Source organism: Oncorhynchus keta, unplaced genomic scaffold, assembly GCF_023373465.1.
Source record: "Oncorhynchus keta strain PuntledgeMale-10-30-2019 unplaced genomic scaffold, Oket_V2 Un_contig_3874_pilon_pilon, whole genome shotgun sequence".
Lineage (NCBI taxonomy): Eukaryota > Metazoa > Chordata > Actinopteri > Salmoniformes > Salmonidae > Oncorhynchus > Oncorhynchus keta.
Genome location: NW_026287478.1, coordinates 26,812 through 50,522, shown reverse-complemented (window position 1 = coordinate 50,522; position 23,711 = coordinate 26,812). Strand labels below are relative to the sequence as shown.

Genomic DNA, 23,711 nt, shown 5'->3' with positions numbered 1-23,711 from the left:
GTTAGGGTTATATACATGTCTTCTATAGATAGGTTAGGTTATATACATGTCTTCTATAGATAGGTTAGGGTTATATACATGTCTTCTATAGATAGGTTAGGGGTTATATAACATGTCTTCTATAGATAGGTTAGGGGTTATATACATGTCTTCTATAGATAGGTTAGGGTTATATAACATGTCTTCTATAGATAGGTTAGGGTTATATACATGTCTTCTATAGATAGGTTAGGGTTATATACATGTCTACTATAGATAGGTTAGGGGTTATATAACATGTCTTCTATAGATAGGTTAGGGGTTATATACATGTCTTCTATAGATAGGTTAGGGTTATATACATGTCTTCTATAGATAGGTTAGGGTTATATACATGTCTTCTATAGATAGGTTAGGGGTTATATACATGTCTTCTATAGATAGGTTAGGGGTTATATACATGTCTTCTATAGATAGGTTAGGGGGTTATATACATGTCTTCTATAGATAGGTTAGGGGTTATATACATGTCTTCTATAGATAGGTTAGGGTTATATAACATGTCTTCTATAGATAGGTTAGGGGTTATATACATGTCTTCTATAGATAGGTTAGGGTTATATAACATGTCTTCTATAGATAGGTTAGGGTTATATACATGTCTTCTATAGATAGGTTAGGGGTTATATACATGTCTTCTATAGATAGGTTAGGGGTTATATACATGTCTTCTATAGATAGGTTAGGGGGTTATATAACATGTCTTCTATAGATAGGTTAGGGGTTATATACATGTCTTCTATAGATAGGTTAGGGGTTATATACATGTCTTCTATAGATAGGTTAGGGGTTATATAACATGTCTTCTATAGATAGGTTAGGGGTTATATACATGTCTTCTATAGATAGGTTAGGGGTTATATACATGTCTTCTATAGATAGGTTAGGGGGTTATATAACATGTCTTCTATAGATAGGTTAGGGGTTATATACATGTCTTCTATAGATAGGTTAGGGGTTATATACATGTCTTCTATAGATAGGTTAGGGGTTATATACATGTCTTCTATAGATAGGTTAGGGGTTATATACATGTCTTCTATAGATAGGTTAGGGGTTATATACATGTCTACTATAGATAGGTTAGGGGTTATATACATGTCTTCTATAGATAGGTTAGGGTTATATACATGTCTACTATAGATAGGTTAGGGGTTATATACATGTCTACTATAGATAGGTTAGGGGTTATATACATGTCTTCTATAGATAGGTTAGGGGTTATATACATGTCTTCTATAGATAGGTTAGGGTTATATACATGTCTTCTATAGATAGGTTAGGGGTTATATACATGTCTACTATAGATAGGTTAGGGGTTATATAACATGTCTTCTATAGATAGGTTAGGGGTTATATACATGTCTTCTATAGATAGGTTAGGGGTTATATACATGTCTACTATAGATAGGTTAGGGGTTATATACATGTCTTCTATAGATAGGTTAGGGGTTATATACATGTCTTCTATAGATAGGTTAGGGGTTATATACATGTCTACTATAGATAGGTTAGGGGTTATATAACATGTCTTCTATAGATAGGTTAGGGTTATATACATGTCTTCTATAGATAGGTTAGGGGTTATATACATGTCTTCTATAGATAGGTTAGGGGTTATATACATGTCTTCTATAGATAGGTTAGGGGTTATATACATGTCTTCTATAGATAGGTTAGGGGTTATATACATGTCTACTATAGATAGGTTAGGGTTATATACATGTCTTCTATAGATAGGTTAGGGGTTATATACATGTCTTCTATAGATAGGTTAGGGTTATATACATGTCTACTATAGATAGGTTAGGGTTATATGCATGTCTTCTATAGATAGGTTAGGGTTATATATCTTTGGGGTTAAATAAATATATAAGGTATATCTCATACAACTTTTGAAGTGAATATCGTGGCATCTTCAAGTGAGAAACACACTGTTGAAAAGGACCGACAACTGAACGTGGAAAAGACATTCACGGTGGTAGGCAGGAGAAATATTCTGTCACTGTTGATAGAGATTAAATATGGAATCTGTCTGATATACATAAAGATTGTCAGAGTTGAGCAGGTTCCGAGTTGAAACCAACATGTGCATGTCATTATTGCGGGATTTCTGGTCACTGTGGCAACGAGAATGTCTGAGAGAAAAAAAGCGTCCTTATGAGAAGTGGGGAATCAAAGGCCGTCTACGAGAAAATGGAAACAGGACAACAGCCCTGACGACACAATGCTGATGCAGAATTTTAAGAAGCTCTCTCCGGCTCAGCAGCAGAGTTTTCTGGATGCCGTGGAGACATGCACCCGGTTTCTATTCTGCTGAACGAATACTGTTGTTGGTTTCAACTCTGAACCTGCTCAACTCTGACGACAGCCGGTTATTAAGTTGATTGACGTCTCTGTCCATTCGTGACAGATGTCGCCGTTCCTTTGTCTCTCCCAAATCATTGTGTATGGGATCGCATCAACCGATGTGCGATTGCCCCATTTTTCGAGGAGTTGAGTGCATTTTCCTCTCCCGTGTTTTACGGCCCATCTCAGCTGGTGTACATATCAAATCGGATGGGATATATGTGAACATTATGATGAACACCTTTGCAGTAGATATTGTTTAGTAGATACGGGTTCTGAGGTCACGGTATTACCCGTATATGTCCTCAGTACACAGGCAAGAAGATGAGAGTAATGGGAGTGGGGGAGGGGGAGACATATGAAGCAGACCAAGGAGGTTGTAGCGTTGCATGGTGGGGGGGTCGGAGGGGAAGTAGAGAGACCATTCCTCTCCCATCAGTCCATCCTCTCCATCAGTCCATCCTCTCCCATCAGTCCATCCTCTCCATCAGTCCATCCTCTCCATCAGTCCATCCTCTCCATCAGTCCATCCTCTCCCATCAGTCCATCCTCTCCATCAGTCCATCCTCTCCCATCAGTCCATCCTCTCCATCAGTCCATCCTCTCCCATCAGTCCATCCTCTCCATCAGTCCATCCTCTCCATCAGTCCATCCTCTCCATCAGTCCATCCTCTCCCATCAGTCCATCCTCTCCCATCAGTCCATCCTCTCCATCAGTCCATCCTCTCCATCAGTCCATCCTCTCCCATCAGTCCATCCTCTCCATCAGTCCATCCTCTCCCATCAGTCCATCCTCTCCATCAGTCCATCCTCTCCCATCAGTCCATCCTCTCCATCAGTCCATCCTCTCCCATCAGTCCATCCTCTCCATCAGTCCATCCTCTCCATCAGTCCATCCTCTCCATCAGTCCATCCTCTCCCATCAGTCCATCCTCTCCATCAGTCCATCCTCTCCATCAGTCCATCCTCTCCCATCAGTCCATCCTCTCCATCAGTCCATCCTCTCCATCAGTCCATCCTCTCCCATCAGTCCATCCTCTCCATCAGTCCATCCTCTCCATCAGTCCATCCTCTCCATCAGTCCATCCTCTCCATCAGTCCATCCTCTCCCATCAGTCCATCCTCTCCATCAGTCCATCCTCTCCCATCAGTCCATCCTCCATCAGTCCATCCTCCATCAGTCCATCCTCTCCATCAGTCCATCCTCTCCCATCAGTCCATCCTCTCCATCAGTCCATCCTCTCCCATCAGTCCATCCTCTCCATCAGTCCATCCTCTCCCATCAGTCCATCCTCTCCCATCAGTCCATCCTCTCCATCAGTCCATCCTCTCCCATCAGTCCATCCTCTCCCATCAGTCCATCCTCTCCCATCAGTCCATCCTCTCCCATCAGTCCATCCTCTCCATCAGTCCATCCTCTCCCATCAGTCCATCCTCTCCATCAGTCCATCCTCTCCCATCAGTCCATCCTCTCCATCAGTCCATCCTCTCCCATCAGTCCATCCTCTCCCATCAGTCCATCCTCTCCCATCAGTCCATCCTCTCCCATCAGTCCATCCTCTCCCATCAGTCCATCCTCTCCCATCAGTCCATCCTCTCCCATCAGTCCATCCTCTCCCATCAGTCCATCCTCTCCATCAGTCCATCCTCTCCCATCAGTCCATCCTCCCCATCAGTCCATCCTCTCCATCAGTCCATCCTCTCCCATCAGTCCATCCTCTCCCTTCAGTCCATCCTCTCCCATCAGTCCATCCTCTCCATCAGTCCATCCTCTCCATCAGTCCATCCTCTCCATCAGTCCATCCTCTCCATCAGTCCATCCTCTCCCATCAGTCCATCCTCTCCATCAGTCCATCCTCTCCCATCAGTCCATCCTCTCCATCAGTCCATCCTCTCCATCAGTCCATCCTCTCCCATCAGTCCATCCTCTCCATCAGTCCATCCTCTCCCATCAGTCCATCCTCTCCATCAGTCCATCCTCTCCCATCAGTCCATCCTCTCCCATCAGTCCATCCTCTCCATCAGTCCATCCTCTCCCATCAGTCCATCCTCTCCCATCAGTCCATCCTCTCCATCAGTCCATCCTCTCCCATCAGTCCATCCTCTCCATCAGTCCATCCTCTCCATCAGTCCATCCTCTCCCATCAGTCCATCCTCTCCCATCAGTCCATCCTCTCCCATCAGTCCATCCTCTCCATCAGTCCATCCTCTCCCTCAGTCCATCCTCTCCCATCAGTCCATCCTCTCCATCAGTCCATCCTCTCCCATCAGTCCATCCTCTCCATCATTCCATCCTCTCCCATCAGTCCATCCTCTCCCATCAATCCATCCTCTCCATCAGTCCATCCTCTCCCATCAGTCCATCCTCTCCCATCAGTCCATCCTCTCCATCAGTCCATCCTCTCATCAGTCCATCCTCTCCCATCAGTCCATCCTCTCATCAGTCCATCCTCTCATCAGTCCATCCTCTCCATCAGTCCATCCTCTCCCATCAGTCCATCCTCTCCATCAGTCCATCCTCTCCCATCAGTCCATCCTCTCCCATCAGTCCATCCTCTCCCATCAGTCCATCCTCTCCATCATTTGATCCATCGCTGATCCGACGTGTGATGAAGGATGGACGTGTGATGAAGGATGGACGTGTGATGAAGGATGGACGTGTGATGAAGGATGGACGTGTGATGAAGGATGGACGTGTGATGAAGGATGGACGTGTGATGAAGGATGGACGTGTGATGAAGGATGGACGTGTGATGAAGGATGGACGTGTGATGAAGGATGGACGTGTGATGAAGGATGGACGTGTGATGAAGGATGGACGTGTGATGAAGGATGGACGTGTGATGAAGGACACGCTGCTCCATCGTGGAGAGAGGAGGGGTGGTCTGTCACACCCTGACCATAGTTTGCTTTGTCTGTTTCTATGTTTGTTTGGTCAGGGTGTGATCTGAGTGGGCATTCTATGTTGTGTGTCTAGTTTGTCTGTTTCTATGTTTTGTTTGGTCAGGGTGTGATCTGAGTGGGCATTCTATGTTGTGTGTCTAGTTTGTCTGTTTCTGTGTTTGGGCCTGATATGGTTCTCAATCAGAGGCAGGTGTTAGTCATTGTCTCTGATTGGGTTTTGTGGGTGATTGTCTCCTGTGTCAGTGTTTGTACCACACGGGACTGGTTTCGGGTTTTCACATTTATTGTTTTGTAGTTTGTTCATGTATAGTTTATTTATTAAAGAACCATAAATAATAACCACGTTGCGTTTTGGTCCGCCTCTCCTTCAACGGAAGAATCCCGTGACAGAATCACCCACCACAACAGGACCAAGCAGCGTGGTGACAGGCAGCGGCAGCAGGAGCAGCGCGAGGAGTACTGGACATGGGAGGATGAGTTGGATGGAAAAGGACCCTGGGCACAGCCAGGAGAATATCGCCGCCCCAGAGAAGAGCTGGAGGCGGCAAAGGCGAAGAGGCACTGGTATGAGGCGGCGTGGATGGAAGCCCGAGAATCAGCCCCAAAAATGTATTGGGGGGGGGGGCACACAGGAAGTGTGGCGAAGCCAGGTAGGAGACCTGCGCCAACTTCCTGTGCTTACCGGGGGGCTAGAGTTTCTAGTGCTTGTGTTTCTAGCTACAACAGTGCAGTAATACCTAGCAATACAATAGACACACAATCCAGAAAAGTAAAAATAAAGAAATTAAGAAATATCAGAAATATCAGAAAGAGAAATGTCACTTAACCGTTAGTGTTCCAGGGTCACTGTTGATAATGTCTGACCCTGACTGTGACCTCACTCTCTGAGGGTCACTGTTGATAATGTCTGACCCTGACTGTGACCTCACTCTCTGAGGGTCACTGTTGATAATGTCTGACCCTGACTGTGACCTCACTCTCTGAGGGTCACTGTTGATAATGTCTGACCCTGACTGTGACCTATCTCTGAGGGTCACTGTTGATAATGTCTGACCCTGACTGTGACCTCACTCTCTGAGGGTCACTGTTGATAATGTCTGACCCTGACTGTGACCTCACTCTCTGAGGGTCACTGTTGATAATGTCTGACCCTGACTGTGACCTCACTCTCTGAGGGTCACTGTTGATAATGTCTGACCCTGACTGTGACCTCACTCTCTGAGGGTCACTGTTGATAATGTCTGACCCTGACTGTGACCTCACTCTCTGAGGGTCACTGTGATAATGTCTGACCCTGACTGTGACCTCACTCTCTGAGGGTCACTGTTGATAATGTCTGACCCTGACTGTGACCTCACTCTCTGAGGGTCACTGTTGATAATGTCTGACCCTGACTGTGACCTCACTCTCTGAGGGTCACTGTTGATAATGTTTGACCCTGACTGTGACCTCACTCTCTGAGGGTCACTGTGATAATGTCTGACCCTGACTGTGACCTCACTCTCTGAGGGTCACTGTTGATAATGTCTGACCCTGACTGTGACCTCACTCTCTGAGGGTCACTGTTGATAATGTCTGACCCTGACTGTGACCTCACTCTCTGAGGGTCACTGTTGATAATGTCTGACCCTGACTGTGACCTCACTCTCTGAGGGTCACTGTTGATAATGTCTGACCCTGACTGTGACCTCACTCTCTGAGGGTCACTGTTGATAATGTCTGACCCTGACTGTGACCTCACTCTCTGAGGGTCACTGTTGATAATGTCTGACCCTGACTGTGACCTCACTCTCTGAGGGATGTCTCGGGGGAATTGAGGTATGCAACAACAACAAACACACCTGTGTGAAACAGGACAAAATATATATGTCTCATCTTGATTATAGTCGTGTGGTCCAGTGCTGAAGGAAAGACCTAGTTAAGCTGCAGCTGGTCCAGAACAGAGCGGCACAGATTTACTCTTCATTGTAATCAGAGGGCTGATATAAATACCATTCGTGCCAGAGTTGAGGAGAGAGACTGACTGTATCACTTCTGCACTGACGTTGCGGTTAAAGTTCGTAAGGACATGTACTCATGTCTATAACATCTAAAGACCTGCATCACTATGCTGAGGGATCCCCGTATCTAAAAGGATGTATTTGGGTGTTTTTGGAGTGTTTGTTTGGGTTTGTTCATGTTTTTTTGGGGGAGGGGGGGCCCTATACTACAAAGCGAGGATGAGGAAGTGATTTACTGTTTTGGGGTAAGTTTCTCTAAAACAGCCTTCCGAGTGGTGCAGTGGTCTAAGGCACTGCATCGTTGCCGGCCGCGACCGGAAGACCCATGGGGCGGTCGCACAATTGGTCCAGTGTCACCCGGGTTAGGAGAGGGTTTGGCTGGCAGGGATGTTCTTGTCCCATCGCTCTCTAGCGTCTCCTGTGGTGGGCCGGGCGCAGTGCATGCTGACACGGTCGCCAGGTGTACGGTGTTTCCTTCACCAGGTGTACGGTGTTTCCTCCACCAGGTGTACGGTGTTTCCTCCACCAGGTGTACGGTGTTTCCTCCACCAGGTGTACGGTGTTTCCTTCACCAGGTGTACGGTGTTTCCTTCACCAGGTGTACAGTGTTTCCTTCACCAGGTGTACAGTGTTTCCTCCACCAGGTGTACGGTGTTTCCTTCACCAGGTGTACGGTGTTTCCTCCACCAGGTGTACGGTGTTTCCTCCACCAGGTGTACGGTGTTTCCTTCACCAGGTGTACGGTGTTTCCTTCGCCAGGTGTACGGTGTTTCCTTCGCCAGGTGTACGGTGTTTCCTTCGCCAGGTGTACGGTGTTTCCTTCACCAGGTGTACGGTGTTTCCTTCACCAGGTGTACGGTGTTTCCTTCACCAGGTGTACGGTGTTTCCTTCGCCAGGTGTACGGTGTTTCCTTCGCCAGGTGTACGGTGTTTCCTCCACCAGGTGTACGGTGTTTCCTCCGGCTTCCAGGTGAAGCGAGCATTGAGTCAAGAAGCAGTGCAGCTTGGCTGAGTCTTGTTTCGGAGGTGTGATAGCAGAATCAGAATTAGTTAGGTAACATAGATAAGATGTTTTATCTTATTTATTGTCATTAGAATGTCTTCATTTGGACTATACTGTTGGCAGTTTGCAGTTATCCCTTCTCTGGGCTCAGTTACTTGGGTCCCAGAGAGGGGAGAGGTCAGGTTTGTCTAATCTGTGAATGTGTCTGTAACTATTCCTAAACCATGTGAAGGGACAGCGTGATTAATGTGGAACCAGTTAGGTGGCTCCACAATGTCTGTGTGCCAGTCACTCCTCTGTGATCTTGTGCAGGAGAGGTTGTATTTGAGATGGGAGTGTCTAGAATTGACAATTGATATATGCCATTGGATGAGGTAATGTTTTGGTCCTAAGTGGTACCAAGAACAAGATAAGAACTTCGTGTAGGAGACCAAACTGAACGATAATTTGTAGCTAATGCCGTCTGGCTATGGGATACTCCTCTCTCAAGTAAAATCTTTCTTTGTGTAATGTTCCTGTAGATCTGTTATTCGTCATGTGAGTTGAGAGGTGTGTCTTGGCTATAAATGATACTAAGAACTGTTTTGTAAGCACTCTCAGTGAATTCAATTATAGATTGATCTGAGAGTCACAGGGCTATGGTGAAGATCATATAATTAAATATTAACTTTATGATAACTCTGACTTGTGTGTGGTTTGTTCTCTCATGATTTGGTAATAAAGGACATTTCCACGACAGAGGACTCACGGCTCTCGACCTTCGCCTCTCCCGAGTCCGTATGGGAGTTGCAGCGATGAGACAAGACTGTAACTACCAATTGGATACCACAACAATTGAGGAGAAAAAAAATGGTTAAAAGTTTTTTTTAAATGTAATTTTTTTTAAATCGCTAAAACATGAAATCATAAAAGAATATTATCTGGACCCTTCTATAACTGTCATGACTTCTACCGAAGTCGTTGCCTCTCCTTGTTCGTGCGGTGCTCGGCGGTCGACGTCACCGGTCTTCTAGCCATCATTGATCCATTTTTCATTTTCTATTGGTTTTGTCTTGTCTTCCCACACACCTGGTTTCAATCCCATTCATTACCTGTTGTGTATTTAACCCTCTGTTTCCCCTCATGTCCTTGTCAGAGATTTGTTTATTGTTACCCTCGTGTTTTATGGATTGGTGCGTGACGGGTTCTTGTTCCCACATTTATTTTACTACGTACTTTGGTTATGGAGTTTTTTGTTTTAAGGTATTAAACTACTCCATTATACCAAGTTTGATTCTCCTGTGCCTGACTTCTATCACGATAACATGCGAGATTTTGATGTAAACAAAAGAAAAGTCTCCTTTAATAGAGACCCAGTGGCCAGTTCCCACACAATGAGGATGGATTTATACTGTGGAATTGTGAAAACAATGATGATGCCCTTTAAGTGTAAGAGCGGTTTGAAAAGACTGTCTGAAACCTGTTTTGGTAGGATGGAGTTTTGGCCTGCCTGGTGATTAGTTAACAGACCAATAAGAAAGAGAGCTCCAAACCTCTCAGCCAATAATAGTTTGTTCTCAGTTTTCCGGTCCCCACTCAGAACACTCACAGACAGTCCGAGCTGTTTTTGGTCATTTTCATGTAAAACAATCACAGTAAGGTACTTCATCATTACCAATATTTGTTTTGATATTGAGATAAAAACATTTGCATTGGACCTTTAAACTAGACCGTTCTGCTGTTTGATTGGATGCCTTACATGTCATGTCGTCAGTATGGTCACAGGCTCGGCAGGTGTGTGTGTGTGTGTGTGTGTGTGTGTGTGTGTGTGTGTGTGTGTGTGTGTGTGTGTGTGTGTGTGTGTGTGTGTGTGTGTGTGTGTGTGTGTGTGTGTGTGTGTGTGTGTACCTTGATCTGTGCCTTCTGGCAGGGTTCAGAGCAGACAGACTGTATAATGGTGGAGGGGTTAGCCCACATCTCTTCGTCGTCCATCCTCAGTCCTCCCTGGTCCCAGCTCCCCACATGGATATAACTGTACTGCTCCACACCACCGCCACCCAGACATGTGTGTGTTCGTACCTGTGTGTGTGTGTGGGGGGGGTGTTTGTGTACCTGTCAAGTCGTCGGTAGGCCAGGCCCCTAGGTCACAGGCACGGCAGGTGTACTCATCAAACACAAACTCATTGTCTTTACAGGGAGTACAGGTCCAGCAGCAGCTGACCTCACCTTTACGGATCACCTGGGGACAGGTAGAGAGGAGAGATGAGTCAGGGTGTTACAGATTACCTGGGGACAGGGAGAGAGGAGAGATGAAAAAATGTGTGGAAAAATACATAAAAAAAATAGAGAACTGTCCGAGTGGATTAGAATCCAGCGACATGTCCTAACTTAACGCATGTTAGGTTTGTTTTGAAGACCTTGACAGAGCTGTAGTTCTGTGTTACCAGAAGCTTCTAGTGTGTATCCCAAGTCTACTCTGTGTGTATTCTAGGTCTACTCTGTGTGTATCCCAGGTCTACTCTGTGTGTATCCCAGGTCTACTCTGTGTGTATCCCAGGTCTACTCTGTGTGTATCCCAGGTCTACTCTGTGTGTATCCCAGGTCTACTCTGTGTGTATCCCAGGTCTACTCTGTGTGTATCCCAGGTCTACTCTGTGTGTATCCCAAGTCTACTCTGTGTGTATTCTAGGTCTACTCTGTGTGTATCCCAGGTCTACTCTGTGTGTATTCTAGGTCTACTCTGTGTGTCTGTGTGTATTCTAGGTCTACTCTGTGTGTATCCCAAGTCTACTCAGTGTGTATCCCAGGTCTACTCTGTGTGTATTCTAGGTCTACTCTGTGTGTATCCCAGGTCTACTCTGTGTGTATCCCAAGTCTACTCTGTGTGTATCCCAGGTCTACTCTGTGTGTATCCCAAGTCTACTCTGTGTGTATCCCAAGTCTACTCTGTGTGTATCCCAGGTCTACTCAGTGTGTATCCCAGGTCTACTCTGTGTGTATGCTAGGTCTACTCTGTGTGTATGCTAGGTCTACTCTGTGTGTATGCTAGGTCTACTCTGTGTGTATGCTAGGTCTACTCTGTGTGTATGCTAGGTCTACTCTGTGTGTATTCTAGGTCTACTCTGTGTGTATTCCAGGCCTACTCTGTGTGTATCCCAGGTCTACTTTGTGTGTATCCCAGGTCTACTCTGTGTGTATTCTAGGTCTACTCTGTGTGTATTCCAGGCCTACTCTGTGTGTATCCCAGGTCTACTTTGTGTGTATTCTAGGTCTACTCTGTGTGAATTCTAGGTCTACTCTGTGTGTATGCTAGGTCTACTCTGTGTGTATGCTAGGTCTACTCTGTGTGTATTCTAGGTCTACTCTGTGTGTATTCCAGGCCTACTCTGTGTGTATCCCAGGTCTACTTTGTGTGTATCCCAGGTCTACTCTGTGTGTATTCTAGGTCTACTCTGTGTGTATTCTAGGTCTACTCTGTGTGTATTCTAGGTCTACTCTGTGTGTATTCCAGGCCTACTCTGTGTGTATCCCAGGTCTACTTTGTGTGTATTCTAGGTCTACTCTGTGTGTATTCTTGGTCTACTCTGTGTGTATCCCAGGTCTACTCTGTGTGTATCCCAGGTCTACTCTGTGTGTATCCCAGGTCTACTCTGTGTGTATCCCAGGTCTACTCTGTGTGTATTCTAGGTCTACTCTGTGTGTCTGTGTGTATCCCAGGTCTACTCTGTGTGTATTCTAGGTCTACTCTGTGTGTCTACTCTGTGTGTATTCTAGGTCTACTCTGTGTGTCTGTGTGTATTCTAGGTCTACTCTGTGTGTCTGTGTGTATTCTAGGTCTACTCTGTGTGTATGCTAGGTCTACTCTGTGTGTATGCTAGGTCTACTCTGTGTGTATTCTAGGTCTACTCTGTGTGTATTCCAGGCCTACTCTGTGTGTATCCCAGGTCTACTTTGTGTGTATCCCAGGTCTACTCTGTGTGTATTCTAGGTCTACTCTGTGTGTATTCCAGGCCTACTCTGTGTGTATCCCAGGTCTACTTTGTGTGTATTCTAGGTCTACTCTGTGTGTATTCTAGGTCTACTCTGTGTGTATGCTAGGTCTACTCTGTGTGTATGCTAGGTCTACTCTGTGTGTATTCTAGGTCTACTCTGTGTGTCTGTGTGTATTCTAGGTCTACTCTGTGTGTATTCTAGGTCTACTCTGTGTGTATTCTAGGTCTACTCTGTGTGTATTCTAGGTCTACTCTGTGTGTATTCTAGGTCTACTCTGTGTGTCTGTGTGTATCCCAGGTCTACTCTGTGTGTATTCTAGGTCTACTCTGTGTGTCTACTCTGTGTGTATTCTAGGTCTACTCTGTGTGTCTGTGTGTATTCTAGGTCTACTCTGTGTGTCTGTGTGTATTCTAGGTCTACTCTGTGTGTCTGTGTGTATTCTAGGTCTACTCTGTGTGTATTCTAGGTCTACTCTGTGTGTATTCTAGGTCTACTCTGTGTGTATCCCAGGTCTACTCTGTGTGTATCCCAGGTCTACTCTGTGTGTATTCTGGGTCTACTCTGTGTATATCCCAGGTCTACTCTGTGTGTATTCTAGGTCTACTCTGTGTGTCTACTCTGTGTGTATTCTAGGTCTACTCTGTGTGTCTGTGTGTATTCTAGGTCTACTCTGTGTGTATTCTAGGTCTACTCTGTGTGTATTCTAGGTCTACTCTGTGTGTATTCTAGGTCTACTCTGTGTGTATCCCAGGTCTACTCTGTGTGTATCCCAGGTCAACTCTGTGTGTATCCCAGGTCAACTCTGTGTGTATCCCAGGTCTACTCTGTGTGTATCCCAGGTCTACTCTGTGTGTATCCCAGGTCTACTCTGTGTGTATCCCAGGTCTACTCTGTGTGTATCCCAGGTCTACTCTGTGTATTCTAGGTCTACTCTGTGTGTATTCTAGGTCTACTCTGTGTGTATTCTAGGTCTACTCTGTGTGTATTCCAGGTCTACTCTGTGTGTATCCCAGGTCTACTCTGTGTGTATCCCAGGTCTACTCTGTGTGTATCCCAGGTCTACTCTGTGTGTATTCTAGGTCTACTCTGTGTGTCTGTGTGTATCCCAGGTCTACTCTGTGTGTATTCTAGGTCTACTCTGTGTGTATGCTAGGTCTACTCTGTGTGTATGCTAGGTCTACTCTGTGTGTATTCTAGGTCTACTCTGTGTGTATTCCAGGCCTACTCTGTGTGTATCCCAGGTCTACTTTGTGTGTATCCCAGGTCTACTCTGTGTGTATTCTAGGTCTACTCTGTGTGTATTCTAGGTCTACTCTGTGTGTATTCTAGGTCTACTCTGTGTGTATTCCAGGCCTACTCTGTGTGTATCCCAGGTCTACTTTGTGTGTATTCTAGGTCTACTCTGTGTGTATTCTTGGTCTACTCTGTGTGTATCCCAGGTCTACTCTGTGTGTATCCCAGGTCTACTCTGTGTGTATCCCAGGTCTACTCTGTGTGTATCCCAGGTCTACTCTGTGTGTATTCTAGGTCTACTCTGTGTGTCTGTGTGTATCCCAGGTCTACTCTGTGTGTATTCTAGGTCTACTCTGTGTGTCTACTCTGTGTGTATTCTAGGTCTACTCTGTGTGTCTGTGTGTATTCTAGGTCTACTCTGTGTGTCTGTGTGTATTCTAGGTCTACTCTGTGTGTCTGTGTGTATTCTAGGTCTACTCTGTGTGTATGCTAGGTCTACTCTGTGTGTATGCTAGGTCTACTCTGTGTGTATGCTAGGTCTACTCTGTGTGTATTCTAGGTCTACTCTGTGTGTATTCCAGGCCTACTCTGTGTGTATCCCAGGTCTACTTTGTGTGTATCCCAGGTCTACTCTGTGTGTATTCTAGGTCTACTCTGTGTGTATTCCAGGCCTACTCTGTGTGTATCCCAGGTCTACTTTGTGTGTATTCTAGGTCTACTCTGTGTGTATTCTAGGTCTACTCTGTGTGTATGCTAGGTCTACTCTGTGTGTATGCTAGGTCTACTCTGTGTGTATTCTAGGTCTACTCTGTGTGTCTGTGTGTATTCTAGGTCTACTCTGTGTGTATTCTAGGTCTACTCTGTGTGTATTCTAGGTCTACTCTGTGTGTATTCTAGGTCTACTCTGTGTGTCTGTGTGTATCCCAGGTCTACTCTGTGTGTATTCTAGGTCTACTCTGTGTGTCTACTCTGTGTGTATTCTAGGTCTACTCTGTGTGTCTGTGTGTATTCTAGGTCTACTCTGTGTGTCTGTGTGTATTCTAGGTCTACTCTGTGTGTCTGTGTGTATTCTAGGTCTACTCTGTGTGTATTCTAGGTCTACTCTGTGTGTATTCTAGGTCTACTCTGTGTGTATTCTAGGTCTACTCTGTGTGTATCCCAGGTCTACTCTGTGTGTATTCTGGGTCTACTCTGTGTATATCCCAGGTCTACTCTGTGTGTATTCTAGGTCTACTCTGTGTGTCTACTCTGTGTGTATTCTAGGTCTACTCTGTGTGTCTGTGTGTATTCTAGGTCTACTCTGTGTGTATTCTAGGTCTACTCTGTGTGTATTCTAGGTCTACTCTGTGTGTATTCTAGGTCTACTCTGTGTGTATCCCAGGTCTACTCTGTGTGTATCCCAGGTCAACTCTGTGTGTATCCCAGGTCAACTCTGTGTGTATCCCAGGTCTACTCTGTGTGTATCCCAGGTCTACTCTGTGTGTATCCCAGGTCTACAGTGTATCCCAGGTCTACTCTGTGTGTATCCCAGGTCTACTCTGTGTATTCTAGGTCTACTCTGTGTGTATTCTAGGTCTACTCTGTGTGTATTCTAGGTCTACTCTGTGTGTATTCCAGGCCTACTCTGTGTGTATCCCAGGTCTACTTTGTGTGTATTCTAGGTCTACTCTGTGTGTATTCTAGGTCTACTCTGTGTGTATGCTAGGTCTACTCTGTGTGTATGCTAGGTCTACTCTGTGTGTATTCTAGGTCTACTCTGTGTGTATTCCAGGCCTACTCTGTGTGTATCCCAGGTCTACTTTGTGTGTATCCCAGGTCTACTCTGTGTGTATTCTAGGTCTACTCTGTGTGTATTCCAGGCCTACTCTGTGTGTATCCCAGGTCTACTTTGTGTGTATTCTAGGTCTATTCTGTGTGTATTCTTGGTCTACTCTGTGTGTATTCTTGGTCTACTCTGTGTGTATCCCAGGTCTACTCTGTGTGTATCCCAGGTCTACTCTGTGTGTATCCCAGGTCTACTCTGTGTGTATCCCAGGTCTACTCTGTGTGTATTCTAGGTCTACTCTGTGTGTATTCTAGGTCTACTCTGTGTGTCTGTGTGTATTCTAGGTCTACTCTGTGTGTATTCTAGGTCTACTCTGTGTGTATTCTAGGTCTACTCTGTGTGTATTCTAGGTCTACTCTGTGTGTATTCTAGGTCTACTCTGTGTGTATCCCAGGTCTACTCTGTGTGTATTCTGGGTCTACTCTGTGTATATCCCAGGTCTACTCTGTGTGTATTCTAGGTCTACTCTGTGTGTCTACTCTGTGTGTATTCTAGGTCTACTCTGTGTGTCTGTGTGTATTCTAGGTCTACTCTGTGTGTATTCTAGGTCTACTCTGTGTGTATTCTAGGTCTACTCTGTGTGTATCCCAGGTCTACTCTGTGTGTATTCTGGGTCTACTCTGTGTATATCCCGGGTCTACTCTGTGTGTATTCTAGGTCTACTCTGTGTGTATTCTACGTCTACTCTGTGTGTCTGTGTGTATTCTAGGTCTACTCTGTGTGTATTCTAGGTCTACTCTGTGTGTATCCCAGGTCTACTCTGTGTGTATCCCAGGTCTACTCTGTGTGTATCCCAGGTCTACTCTGTGTGTATCCCAGGTCAACTCTGTGTGTATCCCAGGTCTACTCTGTGTGTATCCCAGGTCTACTCTGTGTGTATCCCAGGTCTACTCTGTGTGTATCCCAGGTCAACTCTGTGTGTATCCCAGGTCAACTCTGTGTGTATCCCAGGTCTACTCTTGTAGTTAGCAGACACATTTGCTGTGACTCAATCAGAAAGCGCATCAGACTTCCCTTTTCCCTTCGCTCGGCTCGCTAGCTAATATCCATGTGATTCGTCATAGTAGCAGGCGATCAGGAGGCAGCAGAACTCTGAACGGTCAGACAGACCCAAACATGCGAAGGGAGAAGTGATCGGTTGAAACAAGTGAACGGAGAAATCCACCTTCTCTCTATCCAATCAGAGCAGTCGGCCCGACCTTCTCTCTATCCAATCAGAGCAGTCTGCCCGAACTTCTCTCTATCCAATCAGAGCAGTCTGCCCGACATTCTCTTTACAGCCTAGTCAGAAGAGGGTTTGTTTTTTAGAGCACGGAGCACATGAATGATTGTTTTTTAGAGCACATGAATGATTGTTTTTTAGAGCGCGGAGCACATGAAGGATTGTTCTTTAGACCACGGAGCACATGACATATTGTTCTTTAGACCACGGAGCACATGAAGGATTGTTCTTTAGACCATGGAGCACATGACAGATTGTTCTTTAGACCATGGAGCACATGATGGTTTGTTTTTTAGACCACGGAGCACATGACAGATTGTTTTTTAGACCACGGAGCACATGACAGATTGTTCTTTAGACCACGGAGCACATGACGGATTGTTCTTTAGACCACGGAGCACATGACAGATTGTTCTTTAGACCACGGAGCACATGACAGATTGTTCTTTAGACCACGGAGCACATGACAGATTGTTCTTTAGACCACGGAGCACATGACAGATTGTTCTTTAGACCACGGAGCACATGACAGATTGTTCTTTAGACCATGGAGCACATGATGGTTTGTTTTTTAGACCACGGAGCACATGACATATTGTTCTTTAGACCACGGAGCACATGATGGATTGTTCTTTAGACCACGGAGCACATGACAGATTGTTCTTTAGACCATGGAGCACATGACGGTTTGTTTTTTAGAGCACGGAGCACATGATGGATTACGTGTTGGCAGCCGAAAAATACTTTAATATTAAAATCCATCGCAGATCGGACTTGCAAGAGGCTGCCTATCACAGTCTGATGACACTGAATGTTGTGCTTCGGAAACAGGAAGGTCTGTAGACCTGGTGGGGATTTAATGTTCTGGATCACAGACACCCATAACTTCAGAGCCAAAGAACAATCAAGATGTGCCAAGGGTTGTGTGTGTGTGTGTGTGTGTGTGTGTGTGTGTGTGTGTTGTGTGTGTACCTACCTTGATCTGTGCCTTCTGGCAGGGTTCAGAGCAGACAGACTGTATAATGGTGGAGGCGTTAGCCCACATCTCTTCGTCGTCCATCCTCAGTCCTCCCTGGTCCCAGCTCCCCACATGGATATAACTGTACTGCTCCCCACCGCCACCGCCACCATCACCGCCACCGCCCAGACGCTTAAAGTTCATGATCTCATACCTAAAACACACACATTCCACAAGGGTCAATAATAACAATCCTAGATCATCAAAACAGCACTTCCAATAAAACCCCTGTTAACACAGACCTTTCTTTCTTTCTTTCCAGGACAGAACAGAGAGAGGTGTTAACACAGACCCTAAAAAAATGTCTCAGCTGGTCAAACAGAAGAGTCTGTCCAGACACACACACACACACACACACAAAAACACACTCACGCACACACACTCATGCAACCACTCACACACACACTCACACACACACACCACACACAACACAGGACACACACACACACACACACACACACAGACACACTGAGTCTCCCAGGTCAAATGAACTCCAGAGACTCCAGTGAAGTTAACATCAGAACTCCAGCAGCTAACCAGGACAGAACAGATAGAGGTGTTAACACAAAGACCCTGGTAACCATGACAGAACAGAGAGAGGTGTTAACACAGACCCTGGTAACCAGGACAGAACAGAGAGAGGTGTTAACACAGACCCTGGTAAACAGGACAGAACAGGGAGAGGTGTTAACACAGACCCTGGAAACCAGGACAGAACAGAGAGAGGTGTTAACACAGACCCTGGTAACCAGGACAGAACAGAGAGAGGTGTTAACACAGACCCTGGTAACCAGGACAGAACAGAGAGAGGTGTTAACACAACACAGACCCTGGTAACCAGGACAGAACAGAGAGAGGTGTTAACACAGACCCTGGTAACCAGGACAGAACAGAGAGAGGTGTTAACACAGACCCTGGTAACCAGGACAGAGAGAGGTGTTTACACAGACCCTTTTAACCAGGACAGAACAGAGAGAGGTGTTAACACAACACAGACCCTGGTAACCAGGACAGAACAGAGAGAGGTGTTAACACAGACCCTGGTAACTAGGACAGAACAGAGAGAGGTGTTAACACAACACAGACCCTGGTAATCAGGACAGAACAGAGAGAGGTGTTAACACAGACCCTGGTAACCAGGACACAACAGAGAGAGGTGTTAACACAACACAGACCCTGGTAATCAGGACAGAACAGAGAGAGGTGTTACCACAGACCCAGATAACCAGGACAGAACAGAGAGAGGTGTTAACACAGACCCTGGTAACCAGGACAGAACAGATAGAGGTGTTAACACAACACAGACCCTGGTAACCAGGACAGAACAGAGAGAGGTGTTAACACAACACAGACCCTGGAAACCAGGACAGAACAGAGAGAGGTGTTAACACAGACCCTTTTAACCAGGACAGAACAGAGAGAGGTGTTAACACAGACCCTGGAAACCAGGACAGAACAGAGAGAGGTGTTAACACAGACCCTGGTAACCAGGACAGAGAGAGGTGTTTACACAGACCCTTTTAACCAGGACAGAACAGAGAGAGGTGTTAACACAACACAGACCCTGGTAACCAGGACAGAACAGAGAGAGGTGTTAACACAGACCCTGGTAACCAGGACAGAACAGAGAGAGGTGTTAACACAACACAGACCCTGGTAATCAGGACAGAACAGAGAGAGGTGTTACCACAGACCTAGGTAACCAGGACAGAACAGAGAGAGGTGTTAACACAGACCCTTTTAACCAGGACAGAACAGAGAGAGGTGTTAACACAGACCCTGGAAACCAGGACAGAACAGAGAGAGGTGTTAACACAGACCCTGGTAACCAGGACAGAGAGAGGTGTTTACACAGACCCTTTTAACCAGGACAGAACAGAGAGAGGTGTTAACACAACACAGACCCTGGTAACCAGGACAGAACAGAGAGAGGTGTTAACACAGACCCTGGTAACTAGGACAGAACAGAGAGAGGTGTTAACACAGACCCTGGTAACCAGGACAGAACAGAGAGGTGTTAACACAACACAGACCCTGGTAACCAGGACACAACAGAGAGAGGTGTTAACACAACACAGACCCTGGTAATCAGGACAGAACAGAGAGAGGTGTTACCACAGACCCAGGTAACCAGGACAGAACAGAGAGAGGTGTTAACACAGACCCTGGTAACCAGGACAGAACAGATAGAGGTGTTAACACAACACAGACCCTGGTAACCAGGACAGAACAGAGAGAGGTGTTAACACAACACAGACACTGGAAACCAGGACAGAACAGAGAGAGGTGTTAACACAGACCCTTTTAACCAGGACAGAACAGAGAGAGGTGTTAACACAGACCCTGGAAACCAGGACAGAACAGAGAGAGGTGTTAACACAGACCCTGGTAACCAGGACAGAGAGAGGTGTTTACACAGACCCTTTTAACCAGGACAGAACAGAGAGAGGTGTTAACACAACACAGACCCTGGTAACCAGGACAGAACAGAGAGAGGTGTTAACACAGACCCTGGTAACCAGGACAGAACAGAGAGAGGTGTTAACACAACACAGACCCTGGTAATCAGGACAGAACAGAGAGAGGTGTTAACACAGACCCTGGTAACCAGGACAGAACAGAGAGAGGTGTTAACACAGACCCTGGTAACCAGGACAGAACAGAGAGAGGTGTTAACACAACACAGACCCTGGTAATCAGGACAGAACAGAGAGAGGTGTTACCACAGACCCTGGTAACCAGGACAGAACAGAGAGAGGTGTTAACACAGACCCTGGTAACCAGGACAGAACAGAGAGAGGTGTTAACACAACACAGACCCTGGTAACCAGGACAGAACAGAGATAGGTGTTAACACAGACCCTGGTAACCAGGACAGAACAGAGAGAGGTGTTAACACAACACAGACCCTGGTAACCAGGACACAACAGAGAGAGGTGTTAACACAGACCCTGGTAACCAGGACACAACAGAGAGAGGTGTTAACACATACCCTGGTAACCAGGACAGAACAGAGAGAGGTGTTAACACAGACCCTTTTAACCAGGACAGAACAGAGAGAGGTGTTAACACAGACCCTGGAAACCAGGACAGAACAGAGAGAGGTGTTAACACAGACCCTGGTAACCAGGACAGAGAGAGGTGTTTACACAGACCCTTTTAACCAGGACAGAACAGAGAGAGGTGTTAACACAACACAGACCCTGGTAACCAGGACAGAACAGAGAGAGGTGTTAACACAGACCCTGGTAACCAGGACACAACAGAGAGAGGTGTTAACACAGACCCTGGTAACCAGGACAGAACAGAGAGAGGTGTTAACACAGACCCTGGTAACCAGGACAGAACAGAGGGAGGTGTTAACACAGACCCTGGTAACCAGGACAGAACAGAGAGAGGTGTTAACACAGACCCTGGTAACCAGGACAGAACAGAGAGAGGTGTTAACACAGACCCTGGTAACCAGGACAGAACAGAGAGAGGTTGTTAACACAGACCCTGGTAACCAGGACAGAACAGAGAGAGAGTTAACACAGACCCTGGTAACCAGGACAGAACAGAGAGAGGTGTTAACACAGACCCTGGTAACCAGGACAGAACAGAGAGAGGTGTTAACACAGACCCTGGTAACCAGGACAGAACAGATAGAGGTGTTAACACAGACCCTGGTAACCAGGACAGAACAGAGAGAGGTGTTAACACAGACCCTGGTAACCAGGACAGAACAGAGAGAGGTGTTAACACAGACCCTGGTAACCAGGACACAACAGAGAGAGGTGTTAACACAGACCCTGGTAACCAGGACAGAACAGAGAGAGGTGTTAACACAGACCCTGGTAACCAGGACAGAACAGAGAGAGGTGTTAACACAGACCCTGGTAACCAGGACAGAACAGAGAGGTGTTAACACAGACCCTGGAAACCAGGACAGAACAGAGAGAGGTGTTAACACAGACCCTGGTAACCAGGACAGAGAGAGGTGTTTACACAGACCCTTTTAACCAGGACAGAACAGAGAGAGGTGTTAACACAACACAGACCCTGGTAACCAGGACAGAACAGAGAGAGGTGTTAACACAGACCCTGGTAACCAGGACACAACAGATAGAGGTGTTAACACAGACCCTGGTAACCAGGACAGAACAGAGAGAGGTGTTAACACAGACCCTGGTAACCAGGACACAACAGAGAGAGGTGTTAACACAGACCCTGGTAACCAGGACAGAACAGAGAGGGGTGTTAACACAGACCCTGGTAAACAGGACAGAACAGAGGAGGTGTTAACACAGACCCTGGTAACCAGGACAGAACAGAGAGAGGTGTTAACACAGACCCTGGTAACCAGGACACAACAGAGAGAGGTGTTAACACAGACCCTGGTAACCAGGACACAACAGATAGAGGTGTTAACACAGACCCTGGTAACCAGGACAGAACAGAGAGAGGTGTTAACACAGACCCTGGTAACCAGGACACAACAGAGAGAGGTGTTAACACAGACCCTGGTAACCAGGACACAACAGAGAGAGGTGTTAACACAGACCCTGGTAACCAGGACAGAACAGAGAGAGGTGTTAACACAGACCCTGGTAACCAGGACAGAACAGAGAGAGGTGTTAACACAGACCCTGGTAACCAGGACAGAACAGAGAGAGGTGTTAACACAGACCCTGGTAACCAGGACAGAACAGAGAGAGGTGTTAACACAACACAGACCCTGGTAACCAGGACAGAACAGAGAGAGGTGTTAACACAACAGACCCTGGTAATCAGGACAGAACAGAGAGAGGTGTTAACACAACACAGACCCTGGTAACCAGGACAGAACAGATAGAGGTGTTAACACAGAGAGAGGTGTTAACACAGACCCTGGTACAGGACCCAGAGAGAGGTGTTAATCAGACCCTGAACAGAACAGAGAGAGGTGTTAACACAACACAGACCCTGGTAACCAGGACACAACAGAGAGAGGTGTTAACACAGACCCTGGTAACCAGGACAGAACAGAGAGAGGTGTTAACACAGACCCTGGTAACCAGGACAGAACAGAGAAAGGCATGTACACACTACAGACCCTGGTAACCCACTTGGTATCCTGGGCAGACAGCTGCATAGAGGTGTCCATAAGCCATTGAACACAGACCCTCTTAGTGTCCTGGGCAACAGGACAGAACAGAGAGAGGTGTTATCACATCAGACCAACCAGGTCAACCAGGACAGAACAGAACTAGAGGCAAACCAGTGTTAACACAACACAGACCCTGAGTCAAACCAGGACAGAACAGAGAGAGGTGTTACACACAGACCCTGGTAAACCAGGATCACAACAGACAGAGAGTTAACACAACACAGACCCTGGTAACCAGGACAGAACAGAACTAGAGGTGTTAACCACAACATCAGACCCTGGTAACCAGGCACAGAACAGAGAGAGGTGTTAACACAGACCCTGGTAACCAGGACAGAACAGAGAGAGGTGTTTCATCACATCTACACAGACCCTAGAGTAAACCAGAAAGCACATCAACAACAGAGTCAAACAGTTTCAGGCATGTACACACAACTAGAGTCAAACCAGTTTCAGACAGGTCTACCACAACTAGGTAAACCAGTTTCAGACTGTCTGCTGCATAGTGTCAAACCAGTTTCAGTCCATAAGCCATTGAGTCAAACCAGTTTCATGACAAAACCCATCTTAGTGTCCTGGGCATACTGCACCGGAGAGAAACTCTCTACCTGCAGAGGGAACGGGGTACAGTACAGGCAAACTTTCATCACATCTACACACAACTAGAGTCAAACCAGTTTCAGCACATCTACACACAACTAGAGTCAAACCAGTTTCATCACATCTACACACAACTAGAGTCAAACCAGTTTCAGCACATCTACACACAACTAGAGTCAAACCAGTTTCAGCACATCTACACACAACTAGAGTCAAACCAGTTTCATCACATCTACACACAACTAGAGTTAAACCAGTTTCAGCACATCTACACACAACTAGAGTCAAACCAGTTTCATCACATCTACACACAACTAGAGTCAAACCAGTTTCAGCACATCTACACACAACTAGAGTCAAACCAGTTTCATCACATCTACACACAACTAGAGTCAAACCAGTTTCAGCACATCTACAC

General features: G+C 46.2%; 1 protein-coding gene across 1 annotated transcript in view; it reads right to left on the bottom strand.

The window, feature by feature from the left end:
* The window catches only part of LOC127924235 (metabotropic glutamate receptor 5-like), a gene marked incomplete at both ends in the record, with an annotated part of 71,534 nt that overhangs the window by 27,138 nt on the left and 20,685 nt on the right, over positions 1-23,711 (bottom strand). Inside the window, 2 exon segments of the mRNA XM_052508802.1 lie at positions 10,387-10,513; positions 17,524-17,719. Of these exon segments, the coding sequence (XP_052364762.1) occupies positions 10,387-10,513; positions 17,524-17,719 (323 nt within the window).